This window comes from Mobula hypostoma, chromosome 21 (genome assembly GCF_963921235.1).
Source record: "Mobula hypostoma chromosome 21, sMobHyp1.1, whole genome shotgun sequence".
In the NCBI taxonomy this organism is placed as follows: domain Eukaryota; kingdom Metazoa; phylum Chordata; class Chondrichthyes; order Myliobatiformes; family Myliobatidae; genus Mobula; species Mobula hypostoma.
The window spans coordinates 7,324,669-7,351,075 of record NC_086117.1 but is presented as its reverse complement, the minus strand read 5'-3'; the positions used below and the strand labels follow the sequence as shown (position 1 = coordinate 7,351,075).

The window sequence follows — 26,407 nt, the reverse complement described above, 5'->3', positions numbered from 1 at the left end:
GTTCACAATTTTCATGCAGCTATTTGTGAACGAAGGTATTGAAAGGTATTAATTATTTAACTTGAAGTAATTTCTTTGACAATGCAAGAGAAGTCAGAATAATCAAATGTATATAAGCAGGGTTGTACATATTAACAAGCCATGCAGCTATTGCTATAAAAGTGTTGCTGCAAGGAAGGTCAGAAATACCTAAAAGTTCACTAGTGAACACAGAAGTCTCAAACTTGATGAGAGGCCCTGGCCTTTAACACTCCAATTGAGCTCTGATGTTAGATTCCTCATGTAGTCCAATTGCACAATTTTAAATACATTTGTTAATTCTATGAATTCAAAATATGATTTGAGAATTCTTGGGTCCATTCATTTCTATTGGGACCCAAGAATTCTCAAATCATATTTTGAATTCATAGAATTAACAAATGTATTTAATTCATTTGTATTTAATTGACATCTGCTTTAATTTGACTTTTATTTTTAAATTCAAAATGTTATGTTTGACTATTTGTGAATGTCAGCAATATAACAATCATTCCAAGAGTTCTTTCTGGCAGCTGGTTCTGCCTGGTGGTGTGGATTAACTGGCTGTCAACTTTCCAAAAGACCTTGTTGATCCAGTCCTAATCATGCATCTGGCTGCTGTGTTTGCATTATTTTGTCCTTCAGTTAGCTGACTGCCAACTAACACCAGTAATGTTGGAAATTTGCCCATTCAGAAGGTGCTGCAGGTGAATGTGGGTATAGGAATGCAAATTGTTGGCAGCTTAGTTGCAATCTGTATGTCATGATTTGTGGGGCTGTATGCTACTCCTTAAGACTTACTGAAAAGATATGGGAGTTTTATAAAAGATGTGAGATGCTCACCTCAAGCTAACAAAACTTCCAGATCTTTGATCTAAATATAAAGTATTAAATAACCAATCAGTTTTTCTGTATGTTTTGACTTTGCAAGTGTTTATAAAAACTATATGATTTCAAAAAGTATATATGATTAATGCAGTATACTGTTCAATTCTTCAAACAAAATCACAAATACATGGCCAGTGGTCGTGGAGCATACGGATCCCTTCTTTGTAGAAGCGGTCCACAGCAGGGGTGATTGATAAGTTCGCGGCCTAAGGTAGAAGGAGATGAGTTATACAGCTCTCGTTACATGCATGTAGTTCAACTCTTTGAGTGAAAATGCAGAAAGTTTGAAGTTAATAGCTCATCTCCTTCCACCATACGCCACAAGCTTATCAATCGCCCCTGCTGTGGACCACTTCTGGAGGTCCAAGACGCCGACTTCTACAAAGAAGGGATCCATATGCTCCATGACCGCTGGACTAAGTGTGTAAATGTAGGAAAAATAAATGTGCTAGGTTTTCTAAAATTGACTCTTTCTACCCTAGGCCATGAACTTATCAATCACCCCTCGTAATAGTAACATGAAATTCGAACAATAATTTGTTTTTGCATCTATTATGTAGAAATATATCTTAGTGTTCCAGAAAGGTATAAATAAATGAAACAGTGACCTTCCTATTCGAAATGAGAGGGAAACATAAAGCAGATCAGCCTGAAGTCCATTGTTAGAAAAAATATTCGAAGCAATTACTAAGGAAGTCATATTAGCATATTTGGAAAATCAGATTCTGATCGAGCATAGCAAATCAGCATCAAGGGGTTTATTTTGTCTGACTCACTTATTAAAATTTTTGAGGAAAGCTGAACCAGAGTGGATGCATTTCAAAGTTCAAAGATTCAGTTATTATCAAACTATGTATCTATATGCAACTCTGAGATTCGTCTTTTCCAGATAACCACAGAACAAAGAAAGAACATATATTTCAGAGAGAAATATAAAACCCACTCTCCCACACAAAAGAGAACAGCACCCCATGACCCCAAACCCTCCTCCCCCACACAAAGCTCAACAAGAACAATGACCCTCAACCCCTTACTCCTGCAGAAAAAACTAACAGAATGCAACAAGAACATTAATCCCCAAACCCCTTCCCTCGCACAACAAAATAGAAAGGAACAGGTGAAAAACACAATTTAACAACAACCGTAAGTCTGAAAACGTCCACTGTCCAGAGATGTAATAGTCTAATCCATAATGCAAAACCATGGAAGCATACTCCTTCAACATTGAAAGAGAGGGATACCACACCTACCTGCCTGCCAAAGCGATCTACACAGTGATAGGCTGTTCACAGACTTTATCTGGCAGTGATCAAATGCAAGGCAGTTGGCGCTGAATTCTTGCCTGTCTTCCACATTTACCTTGATGCCTCAATCTTCCTCAGTGCTTTAAATGGTGATTAACGGGTGCTTTAATCAGCAAATTCTACTCCAAGAACTTTGGGTACTGCAGGGCTACTCCATCAGTGAGCTGCTCGTTGATCGGAGTAGCTGGACTGATGTCGGAGGCAGAGCCAGCCAAGGTGTCAAAGAAGCCAGACGGGATGTTGAAGAAGGAGCTGGTTGGGATATCGGTTTGGGTATGGAAGAGCTGAGCTGGCTGCAGACCGTGCTGCTGTCCACTACTTGGGAGCATTGGAGTTGGTGCAGTATATCACCGGGAGATTATCTTGGACATTTCACTTGCGATTGCAAGACTCTGTTACACAGTGATAATGTAAGTTGCCACAGACCTGTTACCTTCGTGTGGTGAACTAACAACATGGGAGCTGTGTAGCTGCAGTTGTACTAAGGGCTAGACCTCAAGCCTCGGGCTTGCCTACTGCTGCAGACCAAGTGAGAGGGCAAGGAAGCATTACAGCATGACATCTACGCACAGCTGGGGTCTGGCTTGTCCCGTAGGTGCTGCCCTCCTTTGTTTGAGTGGTGGAATAACAGGCTGGATTGTGTGTGTCTGCACACTGCATGGAGACAGACCATCACCGATTGCCAGACATTGTCGCTCAGGGTCTTGGACTGTATATGTTTTCTTTATTGAGTGAATATGCTTCTTTGCTTGCTATTTTGAATGTTTTACACCTTGGTCTCAGAGGAACGCTGTCTCATTCAGCTATGGTTGAACGATACTTAAAATGATTTGATTTGAAATGGACATCATCTCTAAGTTTCTAGCATCAATGCCTTCCGAGTACACACTCCCTTTCTAGAATTTACTCGGAGACAATGAAGCGCTAGATCACTCAGTCGATCTCCAGCCTATAAATCTCAGGCTCTAGCAGTTCCAGAAATATATTTAAGATGAAAAACAGTTTGAGTTTCATTTGAGCTTCAAGAAAGCATCTGATAAGTTGACACAAAAAAAACTAATTCACAAAGTAATGATGTTGTAGGAATATATTGGCATGGATAGAGAATTGGGCTATATATAGGGAGTTTTCTGACTTTGTTCTTTAACCAAGAATGTCCACTTTCTCTACATATCCATCCATCTCAGAACAGTTTCTTTCTTTATGGAGGATTGACCAAAGTGCAAACTTCAAAGTAAATTTATTATCAAAGTACATATATAGAAACATAGAAAATAGGTGCAGGAGTAGGCCATTCGGCCCTTTGAGCCTGCACCGCCATTTATTATGATCATGGCTGATCATCCAACTCAGAACCCCGCTCCAGCCTTCCCTCCATACCCCCTGATCCCCGTAGCCACAAGGACCATATCTAACTCCCTCTTAAATATAGCCAATGAACTGGCCTCAACTGTTTCCTGTGGCAGAGAATTCCACGGGTTCACCACTCTCTGTGTGAAGAAGTTTTTCCTAATCTCGGTCCTAAAAGGCTTCCCCTCTATCCTCAGACTGTGGCCCCTCGTTCTGGACTTCCCCAACATCGGGAACAATCTTCCTGCATCTAGCCTGTCCAATCCCTTTAGGATTTTATACGTTTCAATCAGATCCCCCTTCAATCTTCTAAATTCCAACGAGTACAAGCCCAGTTCATCCAGTCTTTCTTCATATGAAAGTCCTGCCATCCCAGGACTCAATCTGGTGAACCTTCTTTGTACTCCCTCTATGGCAAGGATGTCTTTCCTCAGATTAGGGACCAAAACTGCACACAATACTCCAGGTGTGGTCTCACCAAGGCCTTGTACAACTGCAGTAGTACCTCCCTGCTCCTGTACTCAAATCCTCTCGCTATAAATGCCAGCATACCATTCGCCTTTTTCACCGCCTGCTGTACCTGCATGCCCACTTTCAATGACTGGTGTATAATGACACCCAGGTCTCGTTGCACCTCCCCTTTTCCTAATCGGCCACCATTCAGATAATAATCTGTTTTCCTATTTTTGCCACCAAAGTGGATAACTTCACATTTATCCACATTAAACTGCATCTGCCATGAATTTGCCCACTCACCCAACCTATCCAAGTCACCCTGCATCCTCTTAGCATCCTCCTCACAGCTAACACTGCCACCCAGCTTCGTGTCATCCGCAAACTTGGAGATGCTGCATTTAATTCCCTCATCCAAGTCATTAATATATATTGTAAACAACTGGGGTCCCAGCACTGAGCCTTGCGGTACCCCACTAGTCACCGCCTGCCATTCTGAAAAGGTCCCGTTTATTCCCATTCTTTGCTTCCTGTCTGCTAACCAATTCTCCACCCACACCAATACCTTACCCCCAATACCGTGTGCTTTAAGTTTGCACACTAATCTCCTGTGTGGGACCTTGTCAAAAGCCTTTTGAAAATCCAAATATACCACATCCACTGGTTCTCCCCTATCCACTCTACTAGTTACATCCTCAAAAAATTCTATGAGATTCGTCAGACATGATTTTCCTTTCACAAATCCATGCTGACTTTGTCCGATGATTTCACCGCTTTCCAAATGTGCTGTTATCACATCCTTGATAACTGACTCCAGCAGTTTCCCCACCACCGACGTTAGGCTAACTGGTCTATAATTCCCTGGTTTCTCTCTTCCCTCCTTTTTTAGAAAGTGGGGTTACATTAGCCCACCCTCCAATCCTCAGGAACTAGTCCAGAATCTAACGAGTTTTGAAAAATTATCACTAATGCATCCACTATTTCTTGGGCTACTTCCTTAAGCACTCTAGGATGCAGACCATCTGGCCCTGGGGATTTATCTGCCTTCAATCCCTTCAATTTACCTAACACTACTTCCCTACTAACATGTATTTCGCTCAGTTCCTCCATCTCACTGGACCCTCTGTCCCCTACTATTTCTGGAAGATTATTTATGTCCTCCTTAGTGAAGACAGAACCAAAGTAGTTATTCAATTGGTCTGCCATGTCCTTGCTCCCCATAATCAATTCACCTGTTTCTGTCTGCAGGGGACCTACATTTGTCTTTACCAGTCTTTTCCTTTTTACATATCTATAAAAGCTTGTAAAAAGGAAAAGATCACCATATATGTCACCATATATTATCGAGATTCATTTTCTTGTGGGAATTCACAGTAAATACAAGGGAACTAAACAGAATCAATTGAGTAACTGCAGACAACAAAGACAATGTGCAAAAATCAAATTATGCAATTACAAAAAAAACAAAATATAATAAAATAACAATAAATAAGACCATTATGACATTCCCCCCCCCATTCTTCTAAACTCCAGCGAGTACAGACCCAGAGCCATCAAATGCTCCTCATACATTAACCCTTTCATTCCTGGAAGAATTCCTGTGAACCTACTCTTGATCCTCTCCTATGCTAGCACATTTTTTCTTCGATAAGGGGCCCAGAATTGCTTACAGTACTCCATGTAGTTTGAAAAATGCCTTATAAGGCTTCAGTGTTACATATTTGCTCTTATATTCTAGTCCTCCTGAAATGATTGCTAATAATGCATTTGCCTTCTTTACCACCAATTCAACCTGCAGGTTAGCCTTTAGGGAATCCAGCACAAGGGTTCCCAAGTCCCTTTGTAACTCATAGTTTTGAATTTCCTCCCTGTTCAGAAAATAGTATTCTGCACCTTTATTCCTTCTACCAAAGTACATGATCATACACTATATTCCATCTGCCACTTTTGTCCATTCTCCCAATCTGTCTAAATCCTTCTGCAGTCTCCTGCTCCCTCAACACTGCCTGCTCCTCCACCTATCTTTGTATTGTTTGCAAATTTGGCCGCAAAGCCATCAATTCTATTGTCCAAATCATTGATATATAATGTGAAAAGAAGCAGTTTCAATACTGCCCCATAGAACACCACTGGTTACCGGTAGCCAATCAGAAAAGCCTCCCTTTATTCCCACTCGTTGCTAATAGAACCATAGAAACTACAGCACAGAAACAGGCCCTTTGGCCCTTCTTGGCGGTGCCGAACCATTTTCTGCCTAGTCCCACTGACCTGCACACGGACCATATCCCTCCATACACCTCCCATCCATGTATCTGTCCAATTTATTCTTAAAGGTTAAAATAGAACCCGCATTTACCACCTCGTCTGGCAGCTCATTCCATACTCCCACCACTCTCTGTGTGAAGAAGCCCCCACTAATGTTCCCTTTAAACTTTTCCCCCCTCCCCTTAACCCATGTCCTCTGGTTTTTTTTCTCCCCTTGCCTCAGTGGAAAAAGCCTGCTTGCATTCATTCTATCTATACCCATCATAATTTTATATACCTCTATCAAATCTCCCCTCATTCTTCTACGCTCCAGGGAATAAAGTCCTAACCTATTCAACCTTTCTCTGTAACTGAGTTTCTCAAGTCCCGGCAACATCCTTGTAAACCTTCTCTGCACTCTTTCAACCTTATTTATATCCTTCCTGTAATTTGGTGACCAAAACTGAACACAATACTCCAGATTCGGCCTCACCAATGCCTTATACAACTTCATCATAACATTCCAGCACTTATACTCAATACTTTGATTAATAAAGGCCAATGTACCAAAAGCTCTCTTTACCACCCTTTCTACCTGTGACGACACTTTTAGGGAATTTTGTATCTGTATTCCCAGATCCCTCTGTTCCACTGCACTCCTCAGTGCCTTACCATTAACCCTGTATGTTCTACCTTGGTTTGTCCTTCCAACGTGCAATACCTCACACTTGTCAGTATTAAACTCCATCTGCCATTTTTCAGCCCATTTTTCCAGCTGGTCCAAGTCCCTCTGCAGGCTCTGAAAACCTTCCTTACTGTCTACTACACCTCCAATCTTTGTATCATCAGCAAACTTGCTGATCCAATTTACCACATTATCATCCAGATCATTGATATAGATGACAAATAACAATGGACCCAGCACTGATCCCTGTGGCACACCACTAGTCACCAGCCTCCACTCAGAGAAGCAATTTTCTACCACCACTCTCTGGCTTCTTCCATCTAGCCAATGTCCAATCCAATTTACCACCTCTCCATGTATACCTAGCAACTGAATTTTCCTAACTAACCTCCCATGCAGGACCTTGTCAAAGGCCTTACTGAAGTCCATGTAGACAATATCCACTGCCTTCCCTTCATCCACTTTCCTGGTAACCTCCTCGAAAAACTCCAACAGATTGGTCAAACATGACCTACCACGCACAAAGCCATGTTGACTCTCCCTAATAAGCCCCTGTCTATCCAAATGCTTGTAGATTCTGTCTCTTAGTACTCCCTCTAATAACTTACCTACTACTGATGTTAAACTCACCGGCCTATAATTTCCCGGATTACTTTTCGATCCTTTTTTAAACAACGGAACAACATGAGCCACTCTCCAATCCTCTGGCACTTCACCCGTAGACAGCGACATTTTAAATATTTCTGCCAGGCCCCCCGCAATTTCAACACTAGTCTCCTTCAAGGTCCGAGGGAACACCCTGTCAGGTCCCGGGTATTTATCCACTTTAATTTTCCTCAAGACAGCAAGCACCTCCTCCTTTTCAATCTGTACAGTTTCCATGGTCTCACTACTTGATTCCCTCAATTCCATAGATTTCATGCCAGCTTCCTTAGTAAATACAGATGCAAAAAACCTATTTAAGATCTCCCCCATTTCCTTTGGTTCTGCACAAAGCCGACCACTCTGATCTTCAAGAGGACCAATGTCATCCCTTACAATCCTTTGGCTCTTAATATACTTGTAAAAGCTCTTTGGATTATCCTTCACTTTGACTGCCAAGGCAACCTCATGTCTTCTTTTAGCCCTCCTGATTTCTTTCTTAAGTGTTTTCTTGCACTTCTTATACTCCTCAAGCACCTGATTTACCCCCTGTGTCCTATACATTTCATACAACTCCCTCTTCTTCTTTATCAGAGTTGCAATATCCCTTGAGAACCAAGGTTCCTTACTCCTATCCAATTTGCCTTTAATCCTGACAGGAACATACAAACTCTGCACTCTCAAAATTTCCCCTTTGAAGGCTTCCCACCTACCAAACACATCTTTGCCAGAGAACAACCTGTCCCAATCCACGCTTTTTAGATCATTTCTCATTTCTTCAAATTTGGCCGCCTTCCAGTTCAGAACCTCAACCCTAGGACCAGATCTATCCTTGTCCATGATCAAATTGAAACTAATGGTGTTATGATCACTGGAACCAAAGTGCTCCCCTACACAGACTTCTGTCACTTGCCCTAATTCGTTTCCTAACAGGAGATCCAATATTGCATCCCCTCTATTTGGTCCCTCTATATACTGATTTAGAAAACTTTCCTGAACACATTTTACAAACTCAAAACCATCTAGACCCCTAACAGTATGGGAGTCCCAATCAATGTATGGAAAATTAAAATCCCCTACCACCACAACTTTATGTTTCCTGCAGTTGCCTGCTATCTCTCTGCAGTTTTGCTCTTCCAAGTCTCGTTGACTATTGGGTGGTCTGTAATACAATCCCACTAATGTGGCCATACCTTTCCTGTTTCTCAGCTCCACCCATAAGGACTCAGTAGACAAGCCCTCTAATCTGTCCTGCCTGAGCACTGCTGTAATATTTTCCCTAACAAGCAATGCTACTCCCCCACCTTTCATTCCTCTGCCTCGATCACATCTGAAACATCGGAACCCTGGAATATTAAGCTGCCAGTCCTGCCCCTCCTGTAGCCAAGTTTCACTAATTGTTACAACATCATAATTCCACGTGTCAATCCACGCCCTCAACTCATCCGCCTTCCCCGCAATACTCCTAGCATTGAAATATATACACCTCAGAAGATTTTTACCACCACTCACAACCTTTCTATCAGCGGATTTGCTTAAATTTTCAACATCATTTATTTTCACCCCAGCCACACTGTCAGCTCTGGCACTCTGGTTCCCATCCCCCTGCAAATCTAGTTTAATCTTGGCCAGTCAGCCATTATCTTTAATATCATGGGCTCTTTTCATGTAAAGCAGCCTCATGTGTGGCACCTTGTAAAAGGCCTTTTGAAAATCCAAGTGAGCAACATCCACTGAGGGAAAAGGTAAGAATCTGGAACCCACCGTGAGTCAAATCTGTCACTTCACTGCTGGACTCCTGTCAGTCTAGCTAGGACCTCTGAATGTTACACTGGAGAGAATGACACTCAGATTCTGCAAGTGGTTCACAGGAAACAGAGTTGTACTCCTACAACTTTCAGCCCACCATGTCCATTTTGACTACACTGAATGGCAACTTTATTAGATACCATCTGTACCTAATAAAGTAGGCCACCGAGTGCATTTTCATGTTCTTTTGATGCTGTAGCAACCCATCCACTTCAAGGTTTGAACTGTTATGTGTTCAGAAATGCTCTTCTGCACACCACTGTTGTAACACAGTTATTTGAGTTACAGTCGCCTTCCTGTCAGCTTGAAACAATCTGTCCATTCTCCTCTGACTTCTCTCATTACACATGAAATTAATCTAGTTTGCTTGCACAGAACTGCTGCTTACTGGATGTTTTTTTTTTGCACCATTCTCTGTAAACTCTATACTGTTGTGCATGAAAATTCCAGGAGATCAGCAGTTTCTCAGACACTCAAACCACCCCGTCTGGCACCTACAATTATTCCACTTAGTCACTTAGATCACATTTCTTCCCCATTATGATGTTTGGTCTGAACATCAAGTGAACCTCTTGACCACGTCTGCATGATTTTATGTATTAAGTTGCTATCTCAGGATATTGAGTATATGAGTTATAGAGACCTTGAAAGTGAGTCCATAGGTTGTCAAAGCGGTTCAGTGCTGTCACTTTCACCATCTCAATCTACCCTTTGTCTGACTGAATTTATTCTCACACTTTTAATTTCATTCACTTACTCCAAATCAAAGGTACAGTTATGGAAGTGACTTGAGTCCAATCTCTGCCTGCCTTTTTGTGAGAAGTACAGAGTATTACTTGGGCTACCTCAGTTTCAATGGCACATGTGCAAGGCACAAAGCAAGTATGTGATGGAATACTCTGCCATTGTCTGGTTGTTCTAGGTCCTAGACCTCTCAGCTTTGAGAGCTGGATGATGTATTGTGCTTGACAAATAGTCTATCTATTCCGATGCTGTCTGTAAGAAGTTCATAGATCCTTCCTGTGAGTGTGTAGATTTCCTTTGGGTATTCTGGTTTCCTTCCACAGTCCAAAGATATACTGGTTAATAGGTTAATTGATCATTGTAAATTGTCCTCTGTTAGGCTAGGGTTTAATAAATGGGTTGCTGGGTGATCAGCTGAAAGGGCTAGAAGGGCCTGTTCTGCGCTGTATCTCTAAATAAAATAAAATCTATCACTCTGAACATTCCTGTCCTTCACTATTTGTACAGTGTGGCTGCTGTGTGTACCATGTACTTATTCGCCTAGCCTACTATAACTATGACTCCCAAGCTCTCAACCTCTACCAACAAGAGGGACAAGGTCTTTAGGTGCACAGCAACAAAACTGACAGGTCCTTCTTCAGGTCATGCACCATAATAACTTGGAACTCCCTTGTCAACAGCATTGTGGGAGTACCTTCCAAAGTACTGTAGTGGTTAAGGCAACAGCTTCCTAATATCTTCGTCAGGGTATTGGGGTAGTGGAACTAAATGCTGGGCATTATGTAAAATATTAAAAGAGTTTTTGTGCCCTTCTTGCAGATCACTGGAACTGAATGGGTACACTGCACTCAGGGATCAATTCATAGGGACACCGGTCTCCACGCACTATCAGTACCTGCCGCACCTTTTTAGCTATGCTGCTCATTCAGGTCTGTTGCCAGCTCAACCCCGCAGCTTAGATCCCCAGTCACATACTTTGGTTAGCCAGTTGGTTGGAGCAGAAGATCTCGAACCTCTTGGAACACCAATGCTGATTGAAGATGGGTGAGTACAGTTTAATGTAGTGTTGAGAAGATAAAACTTTATTTATCCCGAATAAAATTATTGAGAGAGTAAAACTATTGTTGCATCTGGGGCTGTAATAGTGATTCTATTGTTAACATTAACTTCTAATAAAATGCTAACAATAGATCAATTCCATCATATTCTGTAACTTAAATCAAACTCCATAGTCTGAATTCTTAATTAGTCACAGCTTAGAAGTTACACTCACAAAATGCTGGAGGAACTCAGCAGGCCAGGCAGCATCTATGGAAAAGAGTAAACAGTCAATGTTTCGGGCTGAGGCTCCTCATCAGGACTCTTTACCCTCTTCTATAGATACTGTCTGGCCTGCTGAGTTCCTCCAGCATTTTGTGCGTGTTGCTTGGATTTCCAGCATCTGCAGATTTTCTCTAATTTGTGATTGGAAAACTTATTAATTCATTCTTTGGTAAAACATTTGCTTATTTTGCAGCTGAATAATTACATGCTTTTTTTGGGGGGGGACAATTGCTCTTACTTTGTACTCCTTGTTAAGTAACAAATGTCTGAATCAGATTAATCATTTCAATGTAAAGAGAAACTACCAAGTAACAAAATATGTGATCAAAGTACATTGGTCAGGGCGGAATGCTGTGTGCTGTGTAAATACTTCAATTGCTGCAGTTCTTTACAACTCCTCCCTTCGAGGGTCAGACACCCTGAGCCGATAGGCTGGTCCTGGATTTATTTCATAATTTACTGGCATAATTTACATACTACTACTTAACTATTTATGGTTCTATTACTATTTATGGTGCAACTGTAACGAAAACCAATTTCCCCCAGGATCAATAAAGTATGACTATGAAACTACTATGGTTCTGTAACTTGACCTCTGCATCTGCTTCGCAAGCCAATGATTGTATCCACCTGGTTCAGCTGTGACTATTGATACCTGGCGTTCTAATTGGATCAGCTGAGTAGCAATAGCATTTCCAGCAGCTAAGTAATTCAGAAGAGATTAAAAGCTCAGTTGGCAAGTACTGGCATTTCTTTAGTATTTATTTTGCACAGAGAAGCTTCTCATTTGCTGTGCTGATTAATGGAACTCCAGAAGATAGAGTCAGGGAAAAGGCTAAACAGGGGCAAAAGGCCTGAACAAAGTTGGAGGCATTTTGTGGCTTAATGTGAAAGGTGACATAGTACAAGTTGAGATTAAAAAATTGAATGCAGAATGACTAAATGAGTGCCCAATTATGGTGCCTGGAGGACAAAGAAAGAAAATGGTATCTTGCTATAACAGTAGAGAGATATGTAAGTGTTTAAATAAAGTAGGAAAGGTGAATGGAATGATGCAGAGGACAAAGCCATGGAAAGTTTTGAAGGATTTTAAAAATATTAAGATTTTTTTTCTGGGGGTGGGGAATATTAATGGAGTATCACTAACTGATTTTGAAATATCTAGAATACAGTCATGCACAGACCATGGGTGGTGATTCTGGTTGGTTGTGAGGTCACTGAATTCTGGGCAGATAGCTCAAGTACATATGTTACAAGCTCCTCCTTGGCCATGTTGAGACTTTCGTAATAACTTCATTTTGAGGCTCTGTTAGGAAAGTGTAATCTTTGGGGCTGACGTTGAGCAACATCGCTGAATTATTCATAAATGTCATATTTTAATTGGTTAAATAATGCATTTAAATCTTTTTTATGAGAAACTTTGATTATTTGTCTATCTTAGAAATTTGAATTAGAAACCATAATGACGCTAATTATAATAGTCTGTTAAAAAGGTGTGAAGTTGATTTGCAGTGTTCTTTTTCCTTATTTCATGTTGTTATTTATAATGAAAATAATTTTCATTAGAGGTTTGCAAGAAATATTCATCAAAATGCTTAGAAGTCTGGTGGTTTTCTAAAATTGCTTTCTGTAACTTAGGGTCTAATTGTCTTTGTATTTTTAACAGGTATAAGGTAACTCAGGCAGAGCTGTTTGCTCTACTTTGCCGCTTAGCAGACGAGTTGCTTTTCAGGCAAATTGGCTGGATCAAGAAATTGCCATTTTTCTGTGAATTATCAATCAAAGATTACACCTGCCTGCTAAGTTCCACCTGGCAGGAGCTCATCCTCCTCTCTTCCCTTACTGTCTATGACCGACAAATTTTTGGAGATCTTGCTGATGTCACTTCAAAGTATGCGCCATCTGATGATGAACTTCAAAGGTGAGACGGATGACAAGGAACATTTGATAACATTGTAGGGCACAGTTATGAAAAATTCTCATATACCCATGCAAAATAGCTAGATATCATCCTGGTAATCAATGGCTTTAGCATGCTTTCTTATGGTGTGAAGTTATATATGGTGCTTACCTCCTAAACCTGTTCGACCATTCAATTAGTTCATAGCTGATTCTGATTGTAACCTGAACTCTCCATTTCTTTCTAGCCACAGTAACCTTCCACTCCCTTGCTTATCAAGTATCTGTCAACTTATGCCTTCAGAACATTTGCATGTCCAAATTGTAAATGATCAAAGAACCCACAACAGCGAACCATGAAGAAGGACATTCCAATAGGATGTCTGTGTCCTGGGCTAGAATGAAAGCAGAACACTTGCCTGATCATTCCAATAATATTCTGAAAATGAGCTCTCTGTCATTATACAAAGCAAGGATGTAATGCTGAGGCTTGGAGTATTGTAAGCAGTTTTAGGCCCCTTATCCAAGAAAAGGTTTGCAGGCATTGGAGAAGGTCCAGAGGAGGTTCATGAGAATGATCCTGGGAATGAGGAATGTGATAAATGAAAAGCATTTGATGTCTCTGGGACTGTACTCACTGTAGTTTAGAAGAATGAGGGAGGATGGCATTGAAACCTATTAGCTGTTAAAAGACCTAGATAGAGTGAATGTGGAGAGGATGTTTCCTGTAGTGGGGGAGTCTAGATCAGAGGGCACAGCCTCAGAGTAGAGGGTCATCCATTTAGAACAGAGACGAGGAAGAACTACTTTAGCTAGAAGGTGGTGAATTTGTAGAATTCATTGTCACAAATGGCTATGGAGGCCACCTTGTCATTGGGTATACTTACACTGGATGTTGATAGGTTATTGATTAGTAACAACATCAAAGGTTATGGGGGAAAGGCAGGCAAATGGTTCGACATGGACTAGATGGGCCGAAGGGCCTGTTTCCGTGCTGTACTTTTTTATGACTCTACTGAACCTTCTATGACTCTAATGGGATTGAGGGGGATAATAAATCAGCCATGGTGTAATGGCAGGACAGACATGATGGGCCAAATGGCCTAATTCTACATAAGAAATAGGAGCAGGAGTAGGCCATCTAGCCTGTTGAGCCTGCACCACTATTCAATAAGATAATAGCTGATCTGGCCATGGACTCATCTCCACTTACCTGCCTTTTCCCCATAAATCCTTAATTCCCCTACTAGGCAAAAATCTATCCAACCTTGTCTTAAATATATTTATTGAGGTAGCCTCCACTGCTTCATTGGGCAGAGAATTCCACAGATTCACCACTCTCTGGGAAAAGCAGTTCCTCCTCATCTCCATCCTAAATCTACTCCCCTGAACCTTGAGGCTATGTCCCCTAGTTCTAGTCCCCTGCTTCTGCTCCTATGTCTTGTGGTCTTATGCTGATTTACAGCAGTACATCTTTAATTGTTCCAGTAGTAGTTTAGAAACACTAATGCTATTGTCTCAGCTCAGATATAACTGTCTTACATTATTTGTAACCAATATTTGCTTATGCGCAGTCATTTCACAAAGTCTCTAGAAACACAAAACATTTTATTGAACTTGGCAATGTATAAATACCTGTTGCTATTGTAAACCTGTAAACACAAGCAACAGCGCTCACCTATTGACGATTTTCTACTTATTTTATCTCATAATTGTAGAATGTCTGATCATTGGCAGCCAAACAAAAGCAGCACTACAGTTCAATGTTGAAAATTTACCGTAAAGTGTTGATCAGCAATATCGCCTGTGTGGCCGTATAAACTCATTATTTTGTGGGTAGTGCACAAGGCGAACCCTGGCAGCTAGCTACATCACGTTCCCTGGGGTAGCTAGTTGTTAAAAATTTTCCCAAAGTTGAAGGTTTTTGAATCTTTCAAAATCATTTGAAAATATTTCAAAGCATTAAATTTGAAGCTGTTAAATTTGAAAAGTTTTAAATACCGTTTGTGGAAACATTAACTCTTGCAGTTTGGATGAAGGCTCATGGAACTGAAAGGTTAATCCTGTTTCTCTCCCAAATAGTTGCCTGAATTGCTAGATAGCCTGAGTGCTTTCTCTTTTTATCATGCTAGATTTAAAGTCTAAGTTTAAAAAGGGGTTCTGCAGACTCCCAGTACATTCAGGGTTATTTATAGAAGATATTTGGCATCATGGAAGGCATCAAGCAGGATGAAAACATAATCAGTTTGAAGAATCCATACACAGCAAATCATGAAGTAAAAGAGGCTTATTTTAAAATATATATTTTGCCTTCAGCACAGAACTTTTTTCAAATTATTTATTAATCTGAGGATGTGAAACTCCATACTTCTGAAACTAAGTCAGTACCAAAGAGATTTATTAACAGTTATACTTAATACACAAATTAACACCTTATTCAATAAGGCAATTATTTTAGGGTGTTAAAGTGAAGATCTGGGAAATGTCAGATATTGGTGTTTTACATTGTTATTGAAAATTCTTAATTTTGACGACATTACTTTGAGTTCCATGTTATGCTCATTGTTGCAGTTTAGAGTTCATTGAGTTATGCAGCATGGTAACAATGCCTTACTGTTCAACTGGTCCATGCAGACCAAGATGCACATCCAAGCTAGTCCCATTTGCCAGCAATTTGGCCCTTAAACCTTTCCAATCCATGAACCTTTTCAACCATCCTTTAGAAGTTGTTACTGTTAAAGAAATAACATACACAAAATGCTGGTGGAACTCAGCAGCTCAGCCAGCAGCTATGGAAAGTCTGAATGAAGGGTCTTGGCCCAAAATATTGACTGTTTATTCCTTTCCATAGATGCTGCCTGATCTTCTGAATTTCTTCAGTATTTTGTGTGTGTTACTCTGGATTTCCAGCATCTGCAAAATCTCTTGTGTTTATGTTATTGCTAATGAATTGTGATTGAGAGAAACGTACTGTTGAAAAAAATCAGCTAACTGAGAAAGTACTGGTGTGTTCAAACAGCATTTCTAGGGCCAAAGTGATGCTCTGTTCTAACAGTGTAGCTCTCAGTTGACAAGATGTATCATTTACGTTTGTCTTTTTGTTTACCTTAAATGAAATTTGTAGGTTGTAAGATTTTGAAAGAGCTGCTTTAATGCTATTGATATCCTGATGAATACTTTTTTTGGAACACCAGGATGTTAATGACTGCCAGCCTGAATTTAGGAAGACCCCGGTTAATGAGGCAAAGCAAAATGAGGATAAATTTGAAAACTGGGAGAGTTCAAACTCTGAAGGCTTTCAAAAGGATATAGTCTTTTTTTGGTGGTGGGGGGGGGGGAATCTATTTATTCTGAGCTGTCAAATTCAAGATAATAATAAAGGAAATCAAATCTTACTGTTTGTCTCACAAGCATGGCTTTTTAAAAATTTATTTTGTTCTGTCAAAATTTCTTGAGGATTTTTATTAAGCAGCATGATTTATCTTAGTCTTATTCAAACTTTCATCTATTCATTGGTAAATTCTGCCATTTTAAATTCTGTCTTCCATCACCAATTTGAGCCAGATTTATGGCATATGTTTTCTTAGCCATCCTCTTAATCAGTTTTGTCATTTGACTTGAGATTAGCCACATTATTCTGATACACAGAATGTGAATTCGTGCAGGAGTGGATCAGTTGCACCATCCAGTGACAATCTCAAGCTTGGCACTAATGAGTTTTTATAGCAAGTAATTTTATACATGAACAACTGCATGGCATCTTTAATGTGTCTTCATTTCTACCCAATTTTCCTCCTACATTGAAGCACAGTTATTTATTGCAGGTAGGCTTGGTTTTCTGAATGATTTATATCTGGTTGGTTGTCTTTGCGAATCCACTTTTCTTAAGTCAAGATAGAATGATGTCATTATAATGTTAGCTTTGAAATAAAATACAAGAGTCCTTTTTCAGAAAACCTGGCTTAAGTGTTTCAATATATTATGTTAATGACATATTGTCGTAAATTCTGAATTGTTTGAAAGAGGGAAAGTCAGGAGCTGTGGAGGAGTTTGCTCTTCAGTGACAACTTTGCCTTTAGCTAGTGATGGATGCTTTGTGCCATATAAGGGAGGAAAATTGGTAGAAAGCAATGCAGTAATAATGCTAAAGATAGGGTGATTCTCAGCCTGAGGAATTTATGAAATTGACAAGTGTTCACTGAAATCTAACAAATGTTCCAATTTCATTTTTTCACATTGGAGGATTTCCAGTTCAGTCATGAAATCTGTTATGTGCAGATGTGTACCTGTAGTCTCTTTGGTATGGAAATAGCTAAAAAGTTATATTGACTGATAGATTTTATTGTTTGACTAAAATTTTTATCGCTTCTATAATTATTTGCAAAGTCAGACAGTACACATCTAGTTCTAAACAGCCAATTGACAGCTTTTAAAGGCATTTAGACAGGATCTTGGATAGAAAGATTTAGAGGGATATGAACTGAATGTAGGGCAGAAGGCTCATTGGTCGGCATGAACATGTTAAGCTGAAGGATGTTACCATGCTGAAGAGCTCCATGACTATAGCAGAAGGCATGTAAATTTGTGAACTGGAGTTTTAAAATAACATTCCCAAACCCATCCAATGCACTGTGTAGAGACCCATTACCATTTTACAATGATAAGATGCATATTAATGCCGTGTCTGCTCCACAAGCCAGTCCTAAATGCTGTTTCTTTTCAAATATGGTTGTAAATAATTGCACTTGAAAGAATAATAACCAAGAAATGTTTAATGCATGGAAAAATGTCAAAATACATTTTACAAAATTGTTCTCTAAGTGTTTGAGTTTCCTGATAATTAAAGATATTGTGGCTGAAGAAGAACTGGATTTGTGAAGTATGCCTGATATTTGCCAGTACTGTAATGTTAGAAACGATAAGTAAAATGTTCATTTAAAAAAAACTGATCACTAGTATGCGCTTAGCTATTTCTATCTAAAGTGTGCAGCTTGTTGTAAAAGCTACATAATGTCTTATAAGGCATTTGTTTTTGTTCCATTAGATTCAGTGAAGAGGGAATGGAAGTTATGGAACGACTAATCTACCTCTTTAGAAAATTTCAACAGCTGAAGGTTAGCAATGAGGAGTATGTGTGCATGAAAGCCATCAACTTTCTTAATCAAGGTAAGGAATAACGTGGTACTTCTAATGTTTTTGACGAAATTCTTTTTGCTCTATTTGGCCTTCCTTAAGCTGGAAATACCTATGTCAGGATGCTGTTCATTGACTATAGCTCAGCTTTTAACACCATCATTCCCACAATCCTGATTGATAAGTTGCAGAACCTGGGCCTCTGTACCTCCCTCTGCAATTGGGTTCTAACCAGAAGACCACAATCTGTGCGGATTGGTGACAGTATCTCCTCCTCGCTGACGATCAACACTGGTGCACCTCGGGTGTGTGCTTAGCCCACTGCTCTACTCTCTCTATACCCATGACTGTGTGGCTAGGCATAGCTCAAATACCATCTATAAATTTGCTGTTGATACGACCATTGTTGGTAGAATCTCAGATGGAAATGAGAAAGCGTACAGGGAATACCAACTGGTGGAGTGGTGGAGTGGTGTTGCAGCAACAACCTGGCACTCAACATCAGTAAGACGAAAGAGCTGATTGTGGACTTCAGGAAGGTAAGACGAAGGAACACATACCAATCCTTATAGAGAAATTAAAGTGGAGTAGTGAGCAGTTTCAAGTTCCTGGGTGTTAAGATCTCTGAGGACCTAACCTGGTCCCAACATATTGATGCATCTATAAAGAAGGCAAGACAGCAACTATACTTCATCAGGAGTTTGAAGAGGTTTAGTATGTCAACAAAAACACTCAGAAAGTTCTATAGATGTACCGTGGAGAGCATTTTATCAGGCTGCATCACTGTCTGCTATGGGGGGGCAGACTACTGCACAGACTGAAAGAAGCTGCAGAGGATTGTAAATTTAGTTGGCTCCATCTTGGGTACTAGCTTACAAAGTACCCAGGACATCTTCAAGGAGCAGTGTCTCAGAAAGGCACTAGCTTACAAAGTACCCAGGACATCTTCAAGGAGCAGTGTCTCAGAAAGGCAGTGTGCATTATTAAGGACCCCCAGCACCCAGGGCATGCTGTTATCTCATTGTTAACATCAGGTAGGAGGTTCAGAAGGCTGAAAGCACACACTCAGTAATTCAGGAACAGCTTCTTCCCCTCTGCCATCCGATTTCTAAATGGACATTGAACCCATGAACACTACCTCACTTTTTTATATATTTCAGTTTTTGCACAATTTAAAATCTATTCAATATACATATACTATAATTGATTTGCTTATTTTTTATTTTTTCTTCTATATTGTTGCATTAAACTGCTGCTGCTAAATTAACAAATTTCATGACACATGCCAGTGATAGTAAATCTGATTCGGATTCTGTTTTAACCACTTCTACCTCACTGAAGTGGAAATAAAAGTCAGATCAGGTGTGGTGGTGACTGACATTGAGTCTGCATTTTCTTAGCCAGTAGCGATAACTTCAGAAAGGTTTAACGCTCTCATGTGCTTTCCTTTGTGTAAAGTCCATAAGATATGGCTACAAATCTCTAGATTTTTATAGATGTGCCAACAAGATGCATTAAAGGGAAAGTAAGAAGTCTAGTTCCATCTCTTTTGCTGTTACCTGAAGATTTTACTGCTTTGACTATTGAAGTGGACATGATCTAGAGTAGGAGAAAAATATCTGAATCAGAGTGAACATAGCTAAACAAGCTCATTGCCCCACTGCGTCCACGTCAGCCATGAGGTACCTCCCTACCCCAGTCCTATATCCCAGTACATGCTCATAGCTTTCAGTGCCTTGGTATTTCAAGTACTCACCTAAATCCATTGTAAATGTTGTGAGAGTACCCGCCTCTGCTATTCCTTTAGCAAGTAAGCATTCAATTTCAAAAAACAAGTTGCTGGAGGAAATTAGTTAGTCAGCATTTGTGGAGGCAAACAGATAATCAACATTTCAGATCAGAACTTTGCATCAGGGCTCAGAGTGTAAGAGGGAGATAACCAGTGTAAAGAGGATAGAAAAGGCAGGCACCAGCAAGTAACTGATTGACGTAAGTGAGGAGAACTTGCCCTTGCTATCCTTTGCTTCCACAGATGCTGCTTGGCAGTTCCTCCAACAACTGTTTTTGATCTAGATTCTAGCATCTGAAATCTCTTGTGGAGCCCGCAATCTTCCCTAAATACGTTGTAAATCTTTTGCCCCTTAAACTTATGCTTTTTGTTTCAGACTCCTGCTAAGGGGGAGAGTTTCCAACAATTGTAAAAAATGTACTCCTTCACTTCTGTATACCTCAGCCTGATTTCCCACCCTAGTTTTCTCCACTCCAAACCTGGGTTCCACAGAGGAACTTAAGGAAACTGTTCTGGACTACTTGCCTGCCTCTCCTGACTGGTAGTCATTCAATCCACCATAGTCTGCACTTGCTTAAGATTAGGAATGACTGACTACCTGTTAAAAATATGCTATCCATGTAACACTCAGCCTTGCCATCATGCTGTAGTGCCTGCATTTGGTGCTCAAGCTGATCAAAACAGTTGTATTTCCTTCAGAAATGGTCAGACAGATCACAAGGAACATGGGTGATATGGTGCAGGGTTTAGCCCCAAAATGCTGGCAATTGCCTTCCCTCCATGGATGCTACTCGACCTTCGGAGTTCCTCCTGCATATTATTTGATGTGCCAAATAATGAGCCTCTTTTATTATTATTGTGTGTATTTTTCATTGATACCATTGAATTTCTTTGTCCTAATGTGAATGCTAGCAAGAAAACGAATCTCAGGGTAGTATATAGTGACATATACGTACTTTGATAGTAAATTTACTTTGAACTTCACTTTATTGTTTCATGGATCCAATTTGATCTAGAAGTAACAGAATCATAGAACACTACAGCACAGAAACGACCCTTTGGCCATCTAGTCCATACCAAACTATTAATCTGCTTAGTCCCACCAACCTGTCCCTGAACTAAAGATAGCCATACTCATTCCCATCTATATTCCTATTCAAATTTCTTTTAAATGTTGAAATCAAACCCACATCCACCACTTCCACCTGGCAGCTTGTTCTGCACGCTCACTGCCCCCTGAGTGAAAAAGTTCCCTGTCATGTTCCCCTTAAACATTTCACCTTTCGCTCTTAACTCATGACCTCTAGTTCCAGTATTACTCGACCTCAGTGGAAAAAGCCTGCTTGTATTTACCCTATCTATACCCTCAATTATGTATACTTTCATCAAATCAGAAGAATCAGAATCAGGTTTGTTATCACCGGCATGTGATGTGAAATTTGTTAACTTAGCAGCAGCAGTTCAATGCAACACATAATCTAGCAGAGAGAAAAAAATAATAAATAAAATAAAACATGATAAATTAACAAGTAAATCAATTATATATATTGAATAGCTTTAAAAAACATGCAAAAACAAAAATACTGTATATTTTTTTTTAAAAATGAGGTAGTGTCTTGTTACGTACCCCGTAACTGGGTTGCCAAACCAGCAGAAATGGACCACTTAGTTGGAGTCTGGTTAACAGAAACTAATAAAGTTTTATTAAAGAAATGAGCAACACAGTACTCTAATCATAAGGATATAAATGCAACAGGTTAGCAATGATAAAACACACATGTACACAGAACTAGGGTAATAGGAATCAAGCAAGCTCTATCACAGTCTAGGGGTAAAATGATCAGTCTCAAGTGACGCAGAGTTCAGTTCAGCTTAGTACAGTTCACAGTAATCACTGTTGTGCCGTTGGAAAGAGAGAGAACGCAAATTCTGATTCACACAGACCTTTGTTCTTCGCAGTTAGCTTTCAGGCGAACCCTTTTATGTCTTCTGTGGTCACTGACTGTGACCCCTCCGTTCCAGATACGACCGTTCTTCCATGGTGAACCCAGCACCCAGGCAAGGGCGGACACACACACCAGGTTCCCGCCAATCGTACCTTTTCACCGTGTGCGTCTAGGGTCGGTTCCTGCGACCAGACCTCCAAAGTCCCACCAACTTGTGGGGGGCACACCGCTTTTCCAGGGTCTCGTGATCTCGTGTGTGTCGTGCCTTAGCGAACCTGTTCTTTTTATCCCCCTGCTGGGGTATGGCCTGACCATCAAATTTCAAACAGTTCAGGTTCAAAGCAACTGGTCTGTCAATACTCTTAATTGTGTTTCTCTTCCGTTATCTCTCTCCTCTCTCATTAACATTTTGAACGCTTCTCCATTGTCTCCCTTATCTCTCTCATCAGTATCAATCTTCTGATAACTTGGGTTGCCATCACACCACTATTTACCGGGGTAAAAATCATGGGCATGAATACATTATTAGATACACACTAATATACAGGGTCATCTGCTATTCGGCTAATACAGAGAACTTTAAGTTGTCAACACCTTGACAGACAGTCAGCGATCACCTTTCCGTTCCTTTTATATGTGTTATTTTAATATCAAGTCCCTCTAAGACCAGGCTCCAACTTAGCAAACTTCATAGTGGCCAAAAACACTAATGAGTTGTGATCAGTGTAACTTCTCAGTGGTTTCCGTCCCGGACAAATATAACAAGGGTTGTCCCGCACAAACTTTGCATTCTTTTGCAGGAGCTTAGTAAGAGGGAGGGTAATATCCGCAAAGTTTTTGCAAAACTTCCGATAGCACCCCACCATCTCCTAGAACATTCTCAGGGCTCCCTTGTCTGTCGGGGTGGGGACTTCAGAGATAGCCCGCACCTTAGCCTGCATCGGAGCCAGCTGCTCCTGTCCTACCACAAATCCCATATAAGTGACCTTCGCGTGGCCGAATTCACTTTTTGCGAGGTTCACTGTCAGGCTGGCTTCAAGCAGCTTTTTAAACAGCTCCTCTACTGCCACAATGTGCCCCTCCCACGTGTCACTCCAGACCACTAAATCGCCAATATACGCTTCTGCGTTCTTTAGTCCTTTTGTCACTGAATTAATCATCCTATAGGGGTGTTGCTCACTGGGCTGACCTGATGTGACAACAACACCACGTCCTGGCTCTTTGCATCGCCTCGGGACATCCGAACATAACGTGTGTGTGCTGGTTAATTAGCTTTCTTGCGGCTCGCTCTGTTCGGGGGTTAAGGGAGAGACCTTATCAGCAAAGCTGACCGAGACAATGGAGTTCTCCCAACTGGTCAGCACCATACTTTTCAAAATGGGTTTTCCCCTTATCAGGTGGCACCCTAGCCTCATTAATTTTCATGATAACACTGACTAGGTCTGCTCGCCTATCGTGGCAAGCTGTTAGCATATCAACAGCCTGTAACTGTGTTAGCTCACGTCTACAATAGTCAATAGCATCCTTCCTCCTGTGCGGCCAGTAAAACTCTTTCATGATTCTATCGACTGTTTTCCTCACCCCAAAATGGCCACTGAGGGGTATCTTGTGGGCCAGGTTAAAAATCTCATCCCCATAAATTTTCGGTACCATCCCCCATTCCTCATCTACAGGCACGGTACTTGGTCTCCATTTCCTCCTTAGTATTCCCTCCTTCACATAATAGCCCACTGGCTCCCTTTTTAATTCTGCTTCGGAGAGAGCTGTCTCCTTCAAAACCATCAGCTCCTTGTCTCGCTCCTGTGCCTGTATAAATTCCTTCCTTGCTAATGATAAGTCTACCTCAACTCCCTTACTTCCTTCTGTTTCACTACGCTGCTTCTCACTTTCTAACCCCCCCCGCCGGTACAAGGCTGGTAAAAATGTCTCAGCTAAATCTATACTCACTTCGCCAGCCTTTCTGGACATGCGCCAAGTCACTGCGCAAACGGGATAAGCCTGTGAATCCATGGGCGGGGCCTCAATGCTGGCAGGCTGGCTTGTCAGTTTTACTGCTGAGAACACATTTCCGCCGGCGAGGTCATTACTGAGTAAGACCTCCATGTCTTCCATTGGTAGTTCGGGCCTCACCCCGATCGTGACTGGTCCGGAGACCAAGTCGCTTTTTGGGTGTATCTGGTGCAAAGGTACTGCTTCAGTCCCTTTCCCAATGCCTTTTATCACCCTGACCTCCCCAGTCTGGGTCTCTGAACTAAAGTCTAAAACACTCCTTAAGATCAGTGACTGACAAGCTCCAGTGTCTCTCCAGATCCATACTGGAACCGGGTTTAACCCCTCCTTCACCGACACCAATCCGGCTGAGATAAACTTCTCACGCCCTTCCTGAACTTTATCAGGCCTCTTTTCCCCTAGCGGTTTGTTTGCCAGCTCAATATAGCCAGTCGGAACCGCCGTTTTTCCTTTCCCCGTCTCCTTCTTTGGGGCAAAGCAGCTGGATGCAAAGTGACCGGCTTTCCCACAATTATAGCATACGACCCCAGGAGACTTCCTACCAAACTGCTCCCGGTCTTCCTTATCTTTCTCACTAGTCCCTGGCTTACTTTCTAACTTTTCTGGCGGACTCTCTCCGCCCTCTTGACTACCCTTCTGGTAGCTTTTACTCAGGGTAAACTTTGCCTTGTGTGTTAACGCGTACTCATCCGCTAACTTAGCAGTTGTGGCTAAGGTTTCTGCCTCTCTCTCATCTAGGTAGGGCCTCATACCTTAAGGGACACAACCTTTAAACTGCTCAATCAGTATTATCTGTAGCAGTCTGTCATAATCCCCATTGACCCCTTTCGAGGCGCACCAACGCTCACAATACATCTGCATCTCATGGGCAAACTCTAAATACGGGCGGCCCCACTGCTTTCTCACATTCCGGAACCGCTGCCGGTATGCCTCCGGGACCAACTCATAAATCCTGAGTATTACCTCTTTCACCACATCATACTTCTGGGCATCTTCTGCGGACAAGGCCGAGTAAGCTTGCTGGGCTTTTCCTTTAAGTACGCTCTGAAGCAAAACAGCTCACTTATCCCTCAGCCAGTCCTGACTTGCAGCAACTTTTTCAAAATGGAGAAAGTACCGATCAACATCGGCCTCCTCAAATGGGGGAACCAGCCTAACCTCCTGGGTCGCCCTGAACCTTCCACCTTGGTTCGGCATTTGGCCCCTATCTAGTGCCATCCTTAACTTCTCAAGCTCAAACTCCCTTTCCTTCTCTCTCTCTTCCCATTCTAACTGCCTCTCTTCTCGCTCCAGCTGTTTTACCCGGAACTTGTGCTCGAGTCTCAATTTTTCAATCTGCAGCTGTACTGCTTCTCCCCCAGGTTTGCCCATAGATACCACCTCCAGCTCCCCTTGGGGAAACACCCCTTTTGATACATAATGCTCAGTGATAGCTCTGTGCACCTCCGCTCTCCTCATTGTCGACTTCCCCTTAAAAAGATTCAACTGTTTGGCCACAGTTGCCAATTCTGATTTCCTGGCATCCTCTAATGCCTCCAAGGTTGGCGCCTTTAGAAATTCCTCAATCTCCATTTCTGCTGTTTGCCCTTTCTTTCTTTCCGGAATTTTAACCCAATCAATTTACCCAATCCCAAATTTGGCGTTCGAAATCCCGGACGAGACCCCGCTTATGTTACGTACCCCGTAACTGGGTTGCCAAACCAGCAGAAATGGACCACTTAGTTGGAGTCTGGTTAACAGAAACTAATAAAGTTTTATTAAAGAAATGAGTAGCACAGTACTCTAATCGTAAGGATATAAATGCAACAGGTTAGCAATGATAAAACACACATGTACACAGAACTAGGGTAATAGGAATCAAACAAGCTCTATCGCAGTCTAGGGGTAAAATGATCAGTCTCAAGTGATGCAGAGTTCAGTTCAGCTTAGTACAGTTCACAGTAATCGCTGTTGTGCCATTAGAGAGAGAGAGAGAGAGAGAGAATGCAAATTCTGATTCACACAGACCTTTGTTCTTTGCAGTTAGCTTTCGGGCGAACCCTTTTATGTCTTTTGTGGTCACCGACTGTGACCCCTCCGTTCTGGATACGACCGTTCTTCTGTGATGAACCCAGCACCCAGGCAAGGGCGGACACACACACCAGGTTCCTGCCGATCGTACCTTTTCACC

At 41.3% G+C, this 26,407-nt stretch overlaps 1 protein-coding gene across 3 annotated transcripts in view; it reads left to right on the top strand.

The window, feature by feature from the left end:
- LOC134359768 (nuclear receptor subfamily 6 group A member 1) overlaps window positions 1-26,407 on the top strand; it is a 328,226-nt gene that overhangs the window by 277,029 nt on the left and 24,790 nt on the right. For all 3 annotated transcript variants that reach the window (XM_063073379.1, XM_063073380.1, XM_063073381.1), the window contains 3 exons: window positions 10,957-11,181; window positions 13,127-13,381; window positions 18,404-18,525. In XM_063073379.1, the coding sequence (XP_062929449.1) occupies window positions 10,957-11,181; window positions 13,127-13,381; window positions 18,404-18,525 (602 nt within the window). The remainder of the gene's footprint in view (window positions 1-10,956; window positions 11,182-13,126; window positions 13,382-18,403; window positions 18,526-26,407) is intronic.